The 16,280-nt window shown below is 41.5% G+C and overlaps 1 protein-coding gene across 2 annotated transcripts; it reads right to left on the reverse strand.

The window, feature by feature from the left end:
• Positions 1–10,272: 10,272 nt before the first annotated feature.
• On the reverse strand, positions 10,273–15,185 carry LOC130535467 (acetylcholinesterase-like). Of its 2 annotated transcripts, XM_057050528.1 has the most exons (11): positions 15,047–15,185; positions 14,627–14,831; positions 14,464–14,543; positions 13,598–13,898; positions 13,043–13,277; positions 12,673–12,805; positions 12,398–12,549; positions 12,077–12,263; positions 11,702–11,997; positions 10,984–11,193; positions 10,273–10,849 (listed from the first exon to the last, which is right to left on the reverse strand). In XM_057050528.1, the coding sequence occupies exons 4-11, from the start codon at positions 13,887–13,889 to the stop codon at positions 10,714–10,716; spliced, it is 1,641 nt and encodes a 546-aa protein (XP_056906508.1). In that variant the 5' UTR covers positions 13,890–13,898; positions 14,464–14,543; positions 14,627–14,831; positions 15,047–15,185; the 3' UTR covers positions 10,273–10,713. The 2 variants fall into 2 exon arrangements, with proteins under 2 accessions (XP_056906508.1, XP_056906507.1); XM_057050527.1 differs by lacking the exons at positions 14,464–14,543; positions 14,627–14,831; positions 15,047–15,185 and having other exon boundaries at positions 13,598–14,412.
• Positions 15,186–16,280: the final 1,095 nt, after the last annotated feature.

Raw genomic sequence — 16,280 nt, forward strand, 5'->3', positions numbered from 1 at the left:
CCTGGGATTCTGGAAAGCGCCTTGAAACAATTTTGATTGTATAAGACGCTATAAAATAAAGATTGATTTGATTTGATTTGACTCATGTGGTCATTGTGGGCGACTTGGTGCCCGGGCACTGTGTTGGTGACCCCTGCTATAAAACATAAAGTCTCAGGAGACATAAAACATCTGTGAGATAATGCGAGATTGTCTGGCATGCAAGTTGAGGCCTTAAAGATTTCTACGGCCTTCACAGAATGGATACATAGTAGAAAAACAAGCTGAACTTTTACAGAGTTGCAGAGAATAGATACATAGTTTCAGATACTACAATAGTGTTTCCAGACTCAATGTGGTAGGTGAAAGTGAAATTAAAACAACTGAAGAATAGAGCCCAGTGTACTTGGAATTTGGTCTACATAAAAATTAATGGTCAGTCCACACAACAAATCGTTGCTTGGTACCCTCTAACCAATACCTTCACTCTTCCAGTGCTAACTTGACTATGAGCAACTCCTGGTTGACCATGTCATAGTTGTGTTTAGGGAAAGTGAGGCACTTGTAAAAGACGTTACAGGGATGCAAATGCCTGCCTTGACCAGATGACCTGGATAATTGAGAATCTACACAGAGATCACTAATGATCTTCTTATAGCTTCAGATCATGGACTGGTTTCTATGCTGGTTCTGCTGGACCTCAGTGCTGCTTTTGATACAGTTGATCACAGCATCCTGTCACAGAGACTGGAACATGTGATTAAAGGGCCAGCACTAGACTGGATTAGATCATTTTTATCAGAAAGATACCAGTTTGCTCATGTCCATGGTGTTCCCTCATCATACAGTAGGGTTAGCCATGGAGTTCCACAAGTTCTGTACTTGGACCAATCCTCTTCACCTTGTACATGCTTCCCTTGGGGAACATTATTCGGCAACATGGGATAAATTTTCATTGTTATGCTGATGACACTCAGCTTTATTTATCCATGAAACCAGAGGAGACAGAGAAGTTAGTGAAGCTCCAGACCTGTCTTAAAGACATAAAGTCCTGGATGTCTTCAAATTTCCTCCTCCTTAACCCAGGAAAAACTGAGGTCATGGTGGTTGGTCCTGAACCTCTCAAGGATAAATTAGATCACATTATCACTCTAGATGGTATATCCTTAGCATCTAGTCTCTCTGTGAGGAATCTTGGAGTAACTTTTGATCAAAATCTGTCCTTCAACTACACATTAAAGCCCCTTTCGTGATCTCCACCACATGTCCCATAAATCTGTTAGGAAGAGATCTTATCTCTCAGCTTCAGTTGATGATTCGTACCACAGCCGAAGGGATGTGGTCTGTAGATAGAATGGTTAATCTGTGGGTAAGAGAAGGAGAGATGTGCAGTAAATTTTGGTCACTTGACATTCCTGAAAAGCAGCCCCCTCCATTCTCTGACCCAATCACTATGATATATGGTAAAGCTCTGTCATACTTACAGCCTGAAGCCCAGCTCCACAATCAAGCTGACCTGCATGTAACCATGCACGTGGAGCACACTGGTGGATTCTGTAAATCAGACCCACACGGCACATCAAGCTATGCAGAGAAGTTTGCTAAACTCAAAGATCCACAAATGATTGTAATTATGCATCTATATGTGTGTGGTCAAACAGCTGTCTGCACGGCAGGAAGCCTTTCCGCCGAAGCAGCAGCACTATTCAAAGTGTCAGGTTCTGTACCACATGTTTCTATTGCTAAACCGCTTAAGAAAAGATGGCAAGACTTGGGATGTGACGTAAAACACTGGAGCAGCCTGCCCTATAGGCCTAAGGGTGAGGTTGATTTTAATGATCAGTTCCAGGTGTGGCGCATTCCCCTTAAAACATGGTTGCTGACACATCCAGCAACGCACCTCACAGACCAGAGTTCATGAGAAGAAAACATCTTCCTCACGCAGGAGGAAGAGGAGAAGCTGAAAGAGCTTCCCCCTGAATTATGGTCGGAAGGACCTGCAGATGTAGGTCTTATAAAAGGAGCAGAACCTGTAAAAATAATTCCTAAATCAGATTATAGACCATTTCAGAGGCAATATCCCCTTAAGACTGATGCACAGGAGGGTATTGTTCCGATATTTAACTCACTGCTTAAAGCAGGAGTCATCAGAGAGTGTCCTGAGTCTCCTGTAAATACACCCCTATTTCCAGTAAGGAAGTCACCACCATCTACCGGCTGGCGGATGGTGCAGGACCTGCAAGCTGTAAACGCTGCAGTGGTCCCTAGGTCTCCCTTAGTCGCAGATTCATACACTCTGCTGAATGACTTAAACCCTGAACATCAGTGGTACACGGTGATCGATGTATCCAATGCATTTTTCTCTGTACCAGTACATCCAGACAGCCAGTTTTGGTTTGTGTTTACGTTTCAAGGACGAAGGTACACCTGGACAAGGTTACCTCAGGGCTACTGTGAGAGTCCCACAATCTTCTCTCAGGTAATTATGTCATCATTAGCTAAGTTTAAACCTCCGTGTGGAAGTCAAATCCTCGTCTACGTGGATGACATCCTCATGGCGTCAAAAACAGAGGCAGATTGTTGGTCAGACACGCTAGCATTGCTACACTGGCTAGCCGCTCAAGGCCATAGATTAAGCAAAAGCAAACTGCAACTGGTGAAGCAGGAAGTGATTTATCTGGGCCATGTTTTGACACATAATGGTAAAGCTATTCTCGAGTCGAGGAAAACAGCAGTGCTTGAAGCCCCAAAACCAAAAACAAAGAAGCAGATGATGTCATTCTTAGGACTAGTGAATTTTTGCAGATCATGGATCTTAGATTACGCGAAAATAACTGCCCCTTTACAAGCATTGATGTATGATAATCCCTTAGCAATGACTGATGTGTTAACTTGGACCCCTGAAGCTGAAGAAGCATTTACACACACAAAGCAGGCCCTTGTAGGTGCTGGAGTGTTAAAGCTGCCAGACTATCAGAAGCCTTTTGAGCAGGTCGTAGATTGCAAGGGTGACTTTATGACTTCAGTTTTGTTGCAGAAGCACGGAGATAAGAGGCAGCCAGTGGCCTACTACTCCCACAAGCTAGATCCCGTAGTTTGTGCACTCCCGCCATGCGTTAAAGCAGTGGTGGCAGCATCTGAGGCAGTAAAAGCCTCCGCAGGAGTGGTGCTATATCATGAGCTAACTTTGCTAGTTCCACATGCAGTGTCAATACTGCTGCTACAAAGTAAGATAGCATTCCTGTCGCCAGCACGTCATCTTTCCTGTATGGCAGTGTTGCTGTCTCAGCCGAATCTGACGATTCGTCGCTGCACGACCTTAAACCCAGCAACGCTGCTACCCACCGCAGAAGAGGGACACCAGCACAACTGCCTGGATGAGGTCTCCACCAAGGTCCTGCCGCGACCAGATCTCAGTGATGTCGCGTTGACTACAGGACAGACACTCTTTGTGGATGGATCATCGAGAAAGGATGACTGTGGACGTACTAGAACTGCCTATGCAGTAGTCACAGCAACTGAGGTGGTGGAGGCGAAATTACTTCCCTCCTCCTATTCTGCTCAAGCTGCAGAACTCGTCGCACTCACACGTGCCTGTGAACTAAGCAAAGGACAAGATGTTACCATTTACACAGATAGTCAATATGCTTTTTCCACGCTGTTTGTGTTTGCTCAACAATGGAATTTAAGAGGGATGAAAACGTCGACCGGCAAACCGGTCATGCATGCAGAACTGTTAAAAAAGTTATTGGCAGCAGTACAGCAGCCACGCAAAATAGCTGTATGTAAATGCACTGCACACACTAACAACACAGACGCAGTCTCACAAGGCAATGCCTTTGCTGACAGAGCCGCAAAGGCTGCAGCAAATAACAACACACTTCTTGATAATGAGGAATCATTTACCTTAGAACCTGCACATAATGATATTCTAAAAGAAATGCAACAAAGTGCTCCAGAAAAAGAAAAGGCCATGTGGAAGAAGCGAGGAGCCAAACTGGATGACAAAGGACTATTAACCATCGGAAACAAGCCAATCCTTCCCCGGAATATGCATAAATGGGCAGCATTAGTGAGCCATGGGCCATGCCATGTCTCAACAGGAGGGATGGTACAGATGGTTAATGAACATTATTATACTATAGGATTTCATACCTACTCAAAAAAATTTTGTTCACAATGTGCTATTTGTGTAAAACACAGCCCACAGGGAGCCCTTAAGGCCCCTACACCATTACCAAATCATCCATTTCACACAGTTTTTCTAGATTTTATTCAGCTAACACCATGTGAAGGTAAACAATATTGTCTAGTAGTGTTAGATGGATTTACTAGGTGGGTAGAAATTTTCCCCACAGCAAAAGCAGATGCACTGACAGTAGCAAAAGTCCTATGTAGAGAGATCATTCCCAGGTTTGGCATCCCGAAGGTCATCTGGAGCGACAATGGAAGCCATTTTGTAAATGAGATAGTGAAAACTGTAGGAGTAACTTTGGACATTGATTTGAAGAATCACTGCGCATACCACCCTCAGAGTGCAGGATTGGTTGAAAGAGTCAATGGTACTATTAAAAACAGACTGAAGAAATGTATGGACGAGACAGGAAAGAACTGGATGTTTTGTCTCGACCTGGTGAAATTATGGATGCACATAACACCACACAAGAAAACAGGCATCACACCTTTTGAAGCATTATATGGGCGGCCTTATTGCCTACCATACTTTGCAATGACAAATGAGCTAAAACATGTTGAGGAAACAATAGCAGATTATCTGAAAAAAGTGTTACTTAACCGAAGTGTGAATACTGTAAATGTTCTGCCTAGTCCTGTGTCTTCCACAGATTCCACCCCCCAGGAACCCATTCAACTGGGCGACTACGTGTGGGTGAAGAAGTTTGTGCGGAAGAGGTGGAACACGCCTAGATGGGAAGGTCCTTATCAAGTACAGCTGACCACAAAGACTGCAGTTCGAGTGGACGGGAAACCGTCGTGGATACACCTTTCCCATTGTAAGAAACAGAAAATTCTTCCAGGTGAAGGCGAGGGAGCAGTGGCGGACTCTCCGTAAACGGCTGACGGCCTGTATAGGTCCAGCAACGGCTGAACCCCGTCGGAACCTGTGAAGAGGATCTAAAAGGAAATGAAGTTGTTCTTCCTAATCGTGGTGAGTGCTGTGACGGCAGGACTCGTGAGTTTTGGTCTTTGGAACTTCCGACAGGAGGGAGGTAATCAGGGACAGAAAGATGCTCTGAGACAGGATGAGAGCTACGTGCGCGCTAAACGCACCGTAGTTAGCCACTTAGAACATTCATGGTTAGAACAAAATCCAGAGTCCTCACACACTTATAGTTTGAATACATGGTGGCGCTATGCTAATTTCACAGCTCGGACACAGAATCATTCTTGTTGTTATGTTTGTTCTATGCTACCAGTTTCTGTGCATACACCGCGAGTAACTGCTGAACCGATGACAGGGAGTGTAGGACAGTGCTTTGTCCACATAGGGCTAAGCCATGACCCGAACTTCACAATCAAGTTGTTGGATGGAACGTGGTTCGCTCGCAGCAACTGCACCCAAGAGCCACTACGGACAATGGCAGGGAAGGCCAATAGATTCAGATTCCCTGTGCTAGGTCCGATAAATCACACATACTGTTATGCACGGAGTGGTGGTAGAGATTTGGGGTCGTTACACAAGGATGTCTGTAAAGTTGTTTATACGTCATGCACACTGGGAGTCAGTCGTGATGTGAAGTTTAACACTTCAACTGATCGGTATTATCGGAAAACGTGTCTACAGCAAAAGAAAAAAAGAATCCACAGTGTGAACAGGAGTGTATTGATGACCCCCGGCACTTATGTGGTTTATTTACCTTAGATGAAGCAACACAGAGGTGTCCAGAAGGTTATAACTGTACATGTAACTATCCCGCTTTCGCGCCAGGAGACAAAGGTACGCAATTAGTGGATAAGGGATGGTGGTTATGTGGACACAATGCGTATGCAGACCTACCAGCAAACTGGTCAGGAGTGTGTGCTCCAGTACATCTCAAGGATCACACAGTCATAATTTATGCTGCTAATGCTAGATCTGCACCACAGTTGCGTTCCAGGAGAGATTTGAATGACGAGTTTAAACCACATGACTCAGTGTGGGGCACAGATGTACCACAAGAGTTTAAGCATTGGTCAACCGGAGATAAAGTGACCTTGACACTCTTTCCGTGGATAGGAGTAGGAAAGAACATATTGAGATTGGAAACAGTTGATTACAGGTTGAAAGTATTTACTAATTTGACAAAAGTTGCTCTCACAGGAGTCAAGGAAGAAATGACAGCGCTAAGACTGATGACCATGCAGAATAGGATGGCCTTAGATCTCATAACGGCCCCCCAGGGAGGAGTTTGTGCAATGGTAGGAGATTACTGTTGTACGTTCATCCCAGAGAATGATGCGGACGGTCACCTGATAGATAGCGCATTGAAAAATTTAACTAAACTACAGAGAGCTATGATTGATGATGGTAGTCCCCCACCAGACTGGCTTACAGGAATGTTGTCAAGGTGGAGGGAACTGTTGTTCAAGATAGGAATGATGATAGGGATAGTGCTGCTAGTATAGCCATACTAGCTTGCTGTGTAGTACCTCTTGTTCGGGGTTGCATTGGCCGGCTCGTGGGATCAGCTGTTACTAGTACTTTGCTGCAGGTGGAAGAACGATCTCTACTGGACAACGATGAAGAGGAATCAGAAGAAAATGGACAAATGTGATGCAAGATGTAAATGAAATGTTTAAGATGTCTTAAGCTGTACACATGTTGAACTCTGAGTGTAAGAAATGTGTTTCTAGGAAAATGATGTAATGCATTTAAATTTCATGAAATGAAATGATGTAATACTGACAATGAGAATCTAGACGCATTTAACGATAAACAGGAGGAAATGTGAGAAGAATTATTGTTGTTATTACTATTATCGTTTCAATGCTATAGTAAGTATAGTAAGTAGATTTAGAATGTTTAATCAAAAGGAATGTATGAGTGTTTGACTGAAGTATTGAAGCTGTTATGTACCCAGCACTGGGAGGTACCATGTTCAAGGACACGAGGAAGTCGTAGAGATAGAGATAGGAGGAGAAGGAATCATGAGGTCAGATTGACATAAATCTTGTGTGCACCAAATAAAAGAGGAGAGCGAGCAGCAGACGGACGGAGTTGAGAGAGGAAGCTTGAACTGCTCGTCAGCTCTCCCTTGCAAGGCCTCCTGTTGTTTGTGTGGTTGATCTGAGTCTAGTGAACGAACAGCGCGGTGACCAAACATCACCCTCACAAGGCCTTTTATGATAACCCAACAGCTGGAGAACATGCTGACCACGTTGAGAAAGTACGATCATACGGCAGAAGCCTCCTTCCACGACGTGACCAAAGCCATTCACTTTAAAGAAGGGAAGAGCGGTAGACTCTGTCCAAATGTCATGCCCCTCATCCTGTGATCTCAGTGATCTCAACACAGTATCAGGTGGTAGGGGATGGTTACTCGCCTCTCCTGGGAGTTGTCAAAGTAGAAGGAACGTTCGGAGACACAGTGAACGTCAGGTACAACAAGGTTCAGTACGTGCCTGTCCAGAATTACATCAAAACAGTATGCATTGAGATTTAATCAGATCGTAACCAGTGTGTGGACTTTGACCAAAGAAAAGTCATGGGAAACTTCACTCAAAGCCTTCTCTCACTTCTCTGTATAAATAATAATTTAATTAAAATAAATTCAAGGATACTGATGTGGTGTGAGACTTGATTGTTTGGTAAACTTGCTAGGATTGTTTTTTATGCTATAGTTATCTGAATAACTGTTAATATGTTACGTTAACAAAGCAGATGCGTACTCAGTTCATTGTACGTCATGAAGCTGAATGTGTTACGTTAGCATACCATAACCCTATTCAGCCTACTGTTAATCCATTATTATTTTAAATTGCCTTTCAAGATGAAAGGTATTGTTTGGTCTTGGATTTTATCAAATAAATTTCCCCCAAAATTCGACTTATAGTCCAGTGCGACTTATATCTATTTTTCTTCTTTATTATGCATTTTTTGGCTGGTGCGACTTATAGTCCAGAAAATACGGTAATCACTTTGAAATATATTTAAAAAATAAAATGACTTAAACGAGACCGTACATTTTGTGTATATCACACTGCCAACAACTAGCTGGTGTCACGGACCAGACCAGAACCCAAATGTGACACCGGAGTTTGACTGAACACTGCTTTATTGTCGGAAACAGACAACAGACAGGATTCACCGGGGAGCGAGCAGAATAGAATTGTCGGGGACAGGCAAGGTCGAGATCGGGCGGAAGGCAGACAGAATTTACTGGGGAGCAGGCAAAACAGAATAGTCAGGAACAGGCAAGGTCGGAACTGGGCACGCAGGCAAACAGGAAAACGCTGGAAAGTCATCTGAACACGAATAACGATCTGACAGGGAGCAGGTGTGCCCCTGGGGACTAAAAAGGGGGCTAATTAGTGTCCTGATGCACAACAGGTGTGCGGGGCGAAGTGACTCACGGGCACGATTGCCCACAACTGTGACAAGCTGGAGCTCACTCAGAGGGTCAATATTTATGCACATTTATTATTTTGTATATACAGTATATATATACAGTATATACACAGTGTGTGTGTGTATATATATATATATATATATATATATATATATATATATATATATATATATATATATATATATAGCAAATTTTTGTCACAATTATATTGACCATGATTTTATATATAAAAAATGTGTACAGTGATCCCTCGTTTATCGCGGGAGTTGCGTTCCAAAAGTAACACGCGAAAAGTGAAATCCGCGAAGTAGCAACTTTATTTTTTAAATTATTTTACAATGCAATACTGAACAGTAGAATGAAACCAAACATCAAAACCTGTTTTAAAGACCAAACTTTGTTTGAAACAATAATTTTAATATAGTAATACTGTACAAGATTGGAAACATTGTCACTCGCGTATTTCCCAGTCCCAGCTGTGCCTCTTCGTCCTGACTCCGCTCCACTGAGCGTCTGTTTCTATGGAAGGCGCAGGAGTCTTTCTCCGAGAGAAGAACATTGTTATAGGCAGTTGTTGGCGCTCTTTCTTTTTCTGGGCAAGAAGATTTTTATAAACGGATATGCCACCTTCGATTATATTTGAGAACTGCAATGAACGACTCATCAAAGGGTCCCATTCTTGTGCCGTGCGCTGAAGTTCAGTGGCCATTCTCACCATGGTTGCTAAGCGACCAAGTGCAAACATAAAGTTGGCAGAATGTACAGAAACGAAAACTGTTGACAAGTGAAAAATCAATACAGTACAGCGTCAATATTTTATTTCTAGACAACAGTAAAGCCCCTGAGCCAATCAGGATTCAGAGGCACTGTAAAAAAAAAAAAAAAAAAAAAATCCGCGAAGCAGCGAAGCCGCGAAAGATGAACCGCGATATAGCGAGGGATCACTGTATACAGAACACATATGCTACTATTACTTCATAACTAAACACAATAGATGAGCTGTAATTGATAAATCATGAATTAAATTCCTGTAGCAAGAGACAGATACGTGAGGAAATGGGTTGGCTCTCAAACAGAAACTGTGTTGCTCCATTCTGCAGAAGTACACTTGTCTGAAACATGACCAGTGTTTGCTTGTCTTTTTTAATGCATTGTTGCATGTATTTCCACCTAATGATCAATTTTTTTCTGTGTTCTTTAGAAACTGTTTAGAGCATCTGTTTTTCCATCCATCCAGGTCTTCTTCGCTACGTTCCCATTTTACATCTCTTCAGGTTTGTGGGTTCAGCCTTCTAAACTTTCAACAGGATGTCGCTCTGTCTCACTTGAGTTACACAAAACAACACTCGGTTGAAAGTGATTTAAAGGATAGCGCTTTCTTCTTAACCCTTGTGTAATGTTCATATTGTTGTTATTCAGCCAGCGTTTGTGGGTCTGATGGACCCGTTGCATTTTGTGGCTTTTAATGCTTCACAATCAAACACTTTTATGTTAAAATACTGAACAGATGTTCCCCAATTACAAGCAGTATAAACAATATATATATGGTTAATATTTGCCCTTTACCTTTGTTAGGTCACATTTATAACTTATTATTTAAAACATAATAAAGAAAATCAATTAAAATATAGATATGAGTGGAAACAAATTTACAAGTGAAGCAAGGTTTTTCAGACGACTGACTTTTATTTCTTTGAACTTGAAATTTAACCCATTCAGGTGCACATCAAAATGAGGTGATATGTTCTTAAAATAATTAAAATAAAAAGTGAAAATGGGTCCCACAGACCCAAACACCACACAAGGGTTAATTGATATTGATTTTATTCCATGAGCAGAATTGACAGAGGGTAAACCAGCAAAATGCTCCAATCTCATGAAGGCCCACTAATGTCCTCCTCCTTCACTGTGTCTGTTCTACGAGAAAGCGTGCTGGGAGCTCCATGCTTTTACAAAAAAAAACAAATTCATTATTAAACAAGAGTTACCTTGAAAATTAGACTTGGTTTCCAAACTCGGGTTCAAGGCACTATCGTGTCAGAAGGAACAATTGAACAAACAGCAAAGAAACCTTCAACTGCATAATATGGAAAAAACAGAGAAGAGAAGATGATATGGAAGTTTAATCAACCAAATTTTCTATTTAGAATTGTGTTTAACCAGAGAATTAATTCAGAATGCTCCAGAAAGTACAATCATAACTTCTTAAGGACTTTTTCACTTCCAGAGGGGCCGTGTCCAGAGTAACGTAATTAGAGCCAGAATTGTACAGGGGCCATTCATGTCCATCAGTACCTGGATTCCTGACAAGACCATAAAAAGGAAATTTTAAGACAATGAGCTCATCACACACACACACTCTCTAACTGTTTATTATGCAATTTATATATATATATAATTTATATATATTATGTATATAATCTTCTATCAGACGAACCCAGTTCGAGCAAAGGTGGCCCAGTACTTCATGAACCTCTTGCTCATGTTCACCTCCTCTTCAGTGTATCCCAGAGATGGATTCAGGGGCAATCCAAACACAAATTCAATCTCATAGCCGTGCATGACACCCATCCATTCTGGCCACGGATTGACGGATGATCGGTGTTGGAAGTAATAGAGGAAAGGCTTACCACCAACTCCCTCATAACTGTGAAACAAAATAGGATGTCAGCACACCTATCAAACCAGGATAGTAAGAAATTATTGCACTGATGGAACAGTACTGCATAAAAGGCCAAAAGACGAAATACCATCTGAAAGAAATTAATGTTCTCTACCAACTACCCTCTACCAACTAATAGTAAAGTGGTAGCACAACATGTGTGGCCCTAAAGATGTTGGTCATAATAGTTAACAATTACTGTCCCATGTTGAGGAGTCTGTGTGAGGCTTAGAACTAGACACCTTGGAGACATGCTTAGCAGCAATGAGTCAGGAACAAAGAAAAGACAAATACTGAAAGAGGAGCCCCTAACATCGAGAACAACTTTAATAGAACAAAAAGAATAATGGTGTGCCAGTTAATCTTAGGAATTGTATGAAAAGGGCATGAAGATACTTCCTCCTCAATAGTTTAATGTATAAAATCCCAAAAAAAATTCATGTGAGATTTCAGGGGTTTTCTAGATCAGACTACCACATTAGGAACACTTTACCTTGATGCAAATTCTTTTGTAGGACAGACAAACAAGACATCTGAAAGTATGTTCTTCAAGCCATCGCGGTACTTTCCAGGGCTAGAATCAAACATGGAAATGTAATGCAAATAAATTATAGAACTAACAAAAGAGTTTGCACCAAGGAACTGTTTCAGTGCATCCTTGAACTGTTGATAGTTGATCAGAGTTTCACCAAGCTCAAACTCTGGCAATCCATATGCCATAAAGTAGCTCCCTTCATCTTTGTTTAACCCTAGCAACACATCTTTTTGCAGGGCATTGTCCAACATTATCTGCAGGGGTAGAAACCTACAATAAGATATGACAATATATTTGGAAGTCACCCTTCAGTCAATGTGAATCAACACCTACTTGAGGATGATCTGTAAGGAATACACCATCAACCACAGGGACAAAAGGGTAGCCTCCCAATCCATCTTCTGTCAGAACGCCATATTGTGCTATTATGAGTTCAGAGGCATTAACCCTCTGCAGACATGTTTCCAGTTCAGCTGGATCAGAAGTGGGACACTCCAGTATTGTGCCCAGCTTGATGGCCCTGAGTATTGACAAGAAATTAGAGACATAAAAAGTGCTTAAATCTAGCGAACACAGTCACAGACACATTTTAATGTCTCCTCAAGACTTGTGTAGTTAGTTAAACATCACATGAATACCATTCATTCAGTCTACCTTCTCCAGGTCTCTTCCAGGCTGAGTGTTGCCCAGGGTGAAGTGGGAACTCCACTCTGCATCACAGCTCTTTGAAAGAGAACGTTGCTGCCTGGAGAGAGAACATGGAAGCCCACACATGCTGAACCGGCACTTTCTCCAAATAGAGTTATCTGGAAACAACAGACATAAAAGAGTGAGAGAGAGTAAGCGCATTTAGGCCAACCATATTCACCAGTTTTAACCCTCTGGATTTGTCATCTCCTTCATTTAAACAGAAGGAATAAATATTAGACCTGTGAGGGATCCCCTCCAAATGCAGCGATGTTGTCCACCACCCACTGGATGGCCAAGCGCTGATCCATCAGCGCTGCATTACCACGGATGTTTGTATTGTTTGGAAGAGACAGGAAACCAAAAACTGAAAGTCTGTCAAAAGTCAGACATAAATTATAGTTTAATAGTAAAAGTAATAGTTAAAGTACTGACAAGTACTAGACCAATGTTGAAGATCTACAATATATTTGAGAAAATATTTCTTCTTCATTTAAACTAGTTTTTGTGCAGTAGTAAAAAGTGCTCTAATTACTGCTGGTGGTGGTTCAGTTTCTTAGAGGAACAAGCTAAAATCAACTTGTCTTTTTCATAGTTTACTGTTCTTGTCACCTGTAGTTCATGGATACAACGATCACATTTTCAGACTTAGTCAGGTAACGACCGTCATAAAGATCCAGAGAGGACGTTCCTGTGGTAAACCCGCCTCCATAGATCCAGATCATGACAGGCAGCGGTGATGAAGCCTGAGCCTGGGTGTTGTTGACCCGTGGAGTCCAGACATTCAGGTACAGACAGTCCTCACTCACCGGTGTATTTGGGTTCCACATCTCTGCTCCTCTGAATCCTGAGAGGTTGGTAAAATATGGGGCTTGACTCCAAAATTGTCTATTTGCATCATATTTTTTAATCCTCCTTTAGTGCAAAAAGGTTCACAATGTAATCTTTTAGATAAGTCTCATAATGTTTAAACATATTCATACTTAGATGGAGCAACTTGCCAATCTTTGCTCATCTAAGAACAAAAAAACCCAAGATTTTTCTCAAATATAATATTCAAATGAAGCAATGTCACACTCAGGCTCATGATTTTCTGCTGAATATCAGTGCAGATGCGATTTGGTTGTAGGCACAAGGTATTGTTTATGCACATTGAACTGAGCCTACCTGGGAATTTTGTATCTGGCATCTGGAAGCAGGAATTTGCATAGTTGGCGGCATTCTTCACTCCTTGCCATGAATCCATTGGTTCTGGAGCTCTAAAGCGCAGGTCTCCCACAGGTGGTCTGCCATATGGAATCCCAAGAAATGCTCTAACCTCACCATCCAGCACTGACAGTATCTTCCCATGAACCTGCCCACTATTAGTAGTGATTAAAAGGTCATTCTTGTTGGCAAACAATGTAGCCAAGTAAGAAGAGAGAAAAAGAAGACAGTTGAGAGAGGACAGTGTCGCCATTGAGAGGTCCTGGATGGAGAAAAACAAAAAAATCATTCAAGAATCATGAGACAGGACTTAAAATCCCATGAGTTGACATTTTGTTTCAGTACCCAAGCCAAACATTATCTCCAGAACCCAAATGATGATTGTGAAGGAAAAAATAGAATTCAAACACAGTCAGTTAAAATATATTGCCTTTGAGTCACGCCAAGAATGATAGTCATCAAGAGAAAACTTCATGATAACTAAGAGCAAACAAAGCAAACAGATTTTCCTGCTTTAGCAGGATGTGGATAAAGTTTGGTATGTACATTATCACTTCAGGAGAATATTGGCATCATCATCAGAGCTCACAAAATCAATTAAAGTCCAAGATTTAACAGAAAAGGACAATAGCAACATCAGTTCATAGAGGGAGAGTAGCACTAATGGCCCTCGCATTGTTGCATGCTCCTGATGAGTCTGCCTGTAGTGGCCTAGGGGATCTTCGACCAGAACCTGGTCAGGAGCTGGAGATCAGTTTCTTGTTCTCTTGGTGTCTCTTTCACATACATGTATACATGCAGACAAGTGTATTCAGAAAGTGTATTACCTTTCAGTTGGTCTCCAGCTCAAGTAAGGGTTGAGATGGAGGCAGAGGGATGAAGACAGAGTGTCTCCTGCATCTGCTGGCTGCAGAAGGTACTCCTCATCATTTATAGAAGGTGAGAGGCGTGGTACAAACTGCTATTTTTAAGTTTAAGAGAGTCACTTACGGTTGATTCTTCATTTGTATGAAAACAAATACAATTGTTGACTTAAAGTGGTCTGAGTGCCTCCACTCAGAGCCAATATTCATCACTGATGTTCTTTCTCATTAAACATACAACATCAACTGTTGCTGGTTTTCTCGGTCTTCTTTTTTTTCTTTATAAGTGCATCAGATAGATGGCCCACAGAGATCAGATGCTACTTGAATTCCTGAGGGAGCAGAAATGGGATGGGTAAGAACAGCTAAAACCAGCCTGTGAAGATAAGCCCCTGCCTGGGATGCACCACTGCCAAATACATGAAGTGGCTGATTTCAGAAAATTCTACTAGTGGGTGAAAATGGCTGCACTGACAGACAGCACAGAGGCTGTAGCATAAGAAAAGGCTCCTAATACCAGAGAAATAGAAGCCAGGATCGACCTCACCTGATAGGATCCAACATACATATCAAATTTGAAGGGGAAACTCCAAGGTCATCAAGGGAAACACCTGCAAATGAGAACAACTATGCTAAGATCCTAGTGGACTGTGGCCACAAAGTATCTGAATAAAATAAGTCATTAAATGTCAAACATCATGGCCTGGTTTCGTCATGGGTTATAAAACTAGACAGTGAAAATAATTTTCCAGAGTCTTTGTTGGTGGAAATCATTTGTACCAATAAAACAAATTATTATTTTATTTGTGAAGAAAATTAGAAATGTTCATGATAATCACAAACAGGTCTCCTGTTCTATGAAAAACATTTAATTTTAACTGGAGCATAATTTGCCTTGTAGATATTGACTTTAGAGCAGCAAACCTGTCCTACAGACCTTTATGGAAAACAATGATTGCTTAATAAACTTGCAAGGGAATTGTAGGTTTGCACTGCAATTATCTCTGACTCAAAAAAAAAACAAAAAACAGTTTAATAACAGTTCAAGACCAGTTGTCAAACTGTCTGTCTACAGGCTGGTTCTGATCAGGGTTGAATCTCATCTCCCTTTTGGGAATCTGGGAAAACGCTACTTTAATCCTACTTTATTCTAAAGACCGTGTTATTAATTGTTGCTAATAGGGGTCTGCATATGGAATGCGTCAAATATAGGCCCACTGTGAACTTCGCTGAGGCAAAAATTGTAACTACACAGACAAGGGTGACTTTCATAAGTCACGTCTCTGACTTTCCTCTTCATTGTTTCATAACCTTTATCATTCTGGCCAAGGTAATCTAAATGTTTTCTCAATTTAAAATAAAGCCTGATGATATAGCCTTATGCAGATCTGAACTGCAGGACAAATGAAACATCTGGTCTATTTTTATCGTTACCCTCTCATAGTATGTTTTTTGAGTATTCTTTGTATGTCCAATGTGTTGTTGTGTGTTGTTTGCTAGCCAAATACCAATCAAAAGTGATCGGCTCTAAATGTAGAAATTATGAATGTTGGTCCCTTTTGCCTTTTTGCCAAAGCTGGATGACAGTTCACTGACAAACCCCCTCTGCGTATGAAACACACTCAATTTGTTGAGAGGCTATGCAGAAGCAGAAGGCCTGGTAGCTAAATGCTCGGCCCCCCATTCTACCTTTAGAGACTCTGGGGACCACAAGTAAAGCAGTATTCTGAGAATGTTCCTCCATTACATTACACTGTAGGTGCCTCCGCCTCCAATATTCA

The sequence above is a fragment of the Takifugu flavidus genome, chromosome 12 (genome assembly GCF_003711565.1).
Source record: "Takifugu flavidus isolate HTHZ2018 chromosome 12, ASM371156v2, whole genome shotgun sequence".
NCBI classification, from domain to species: Eukaryota; Metazoa; Chordata; class Actinopteri; order Tetraodontiformes; family Tetraodontidae; genus Takifugu; species Takifugu flavidus.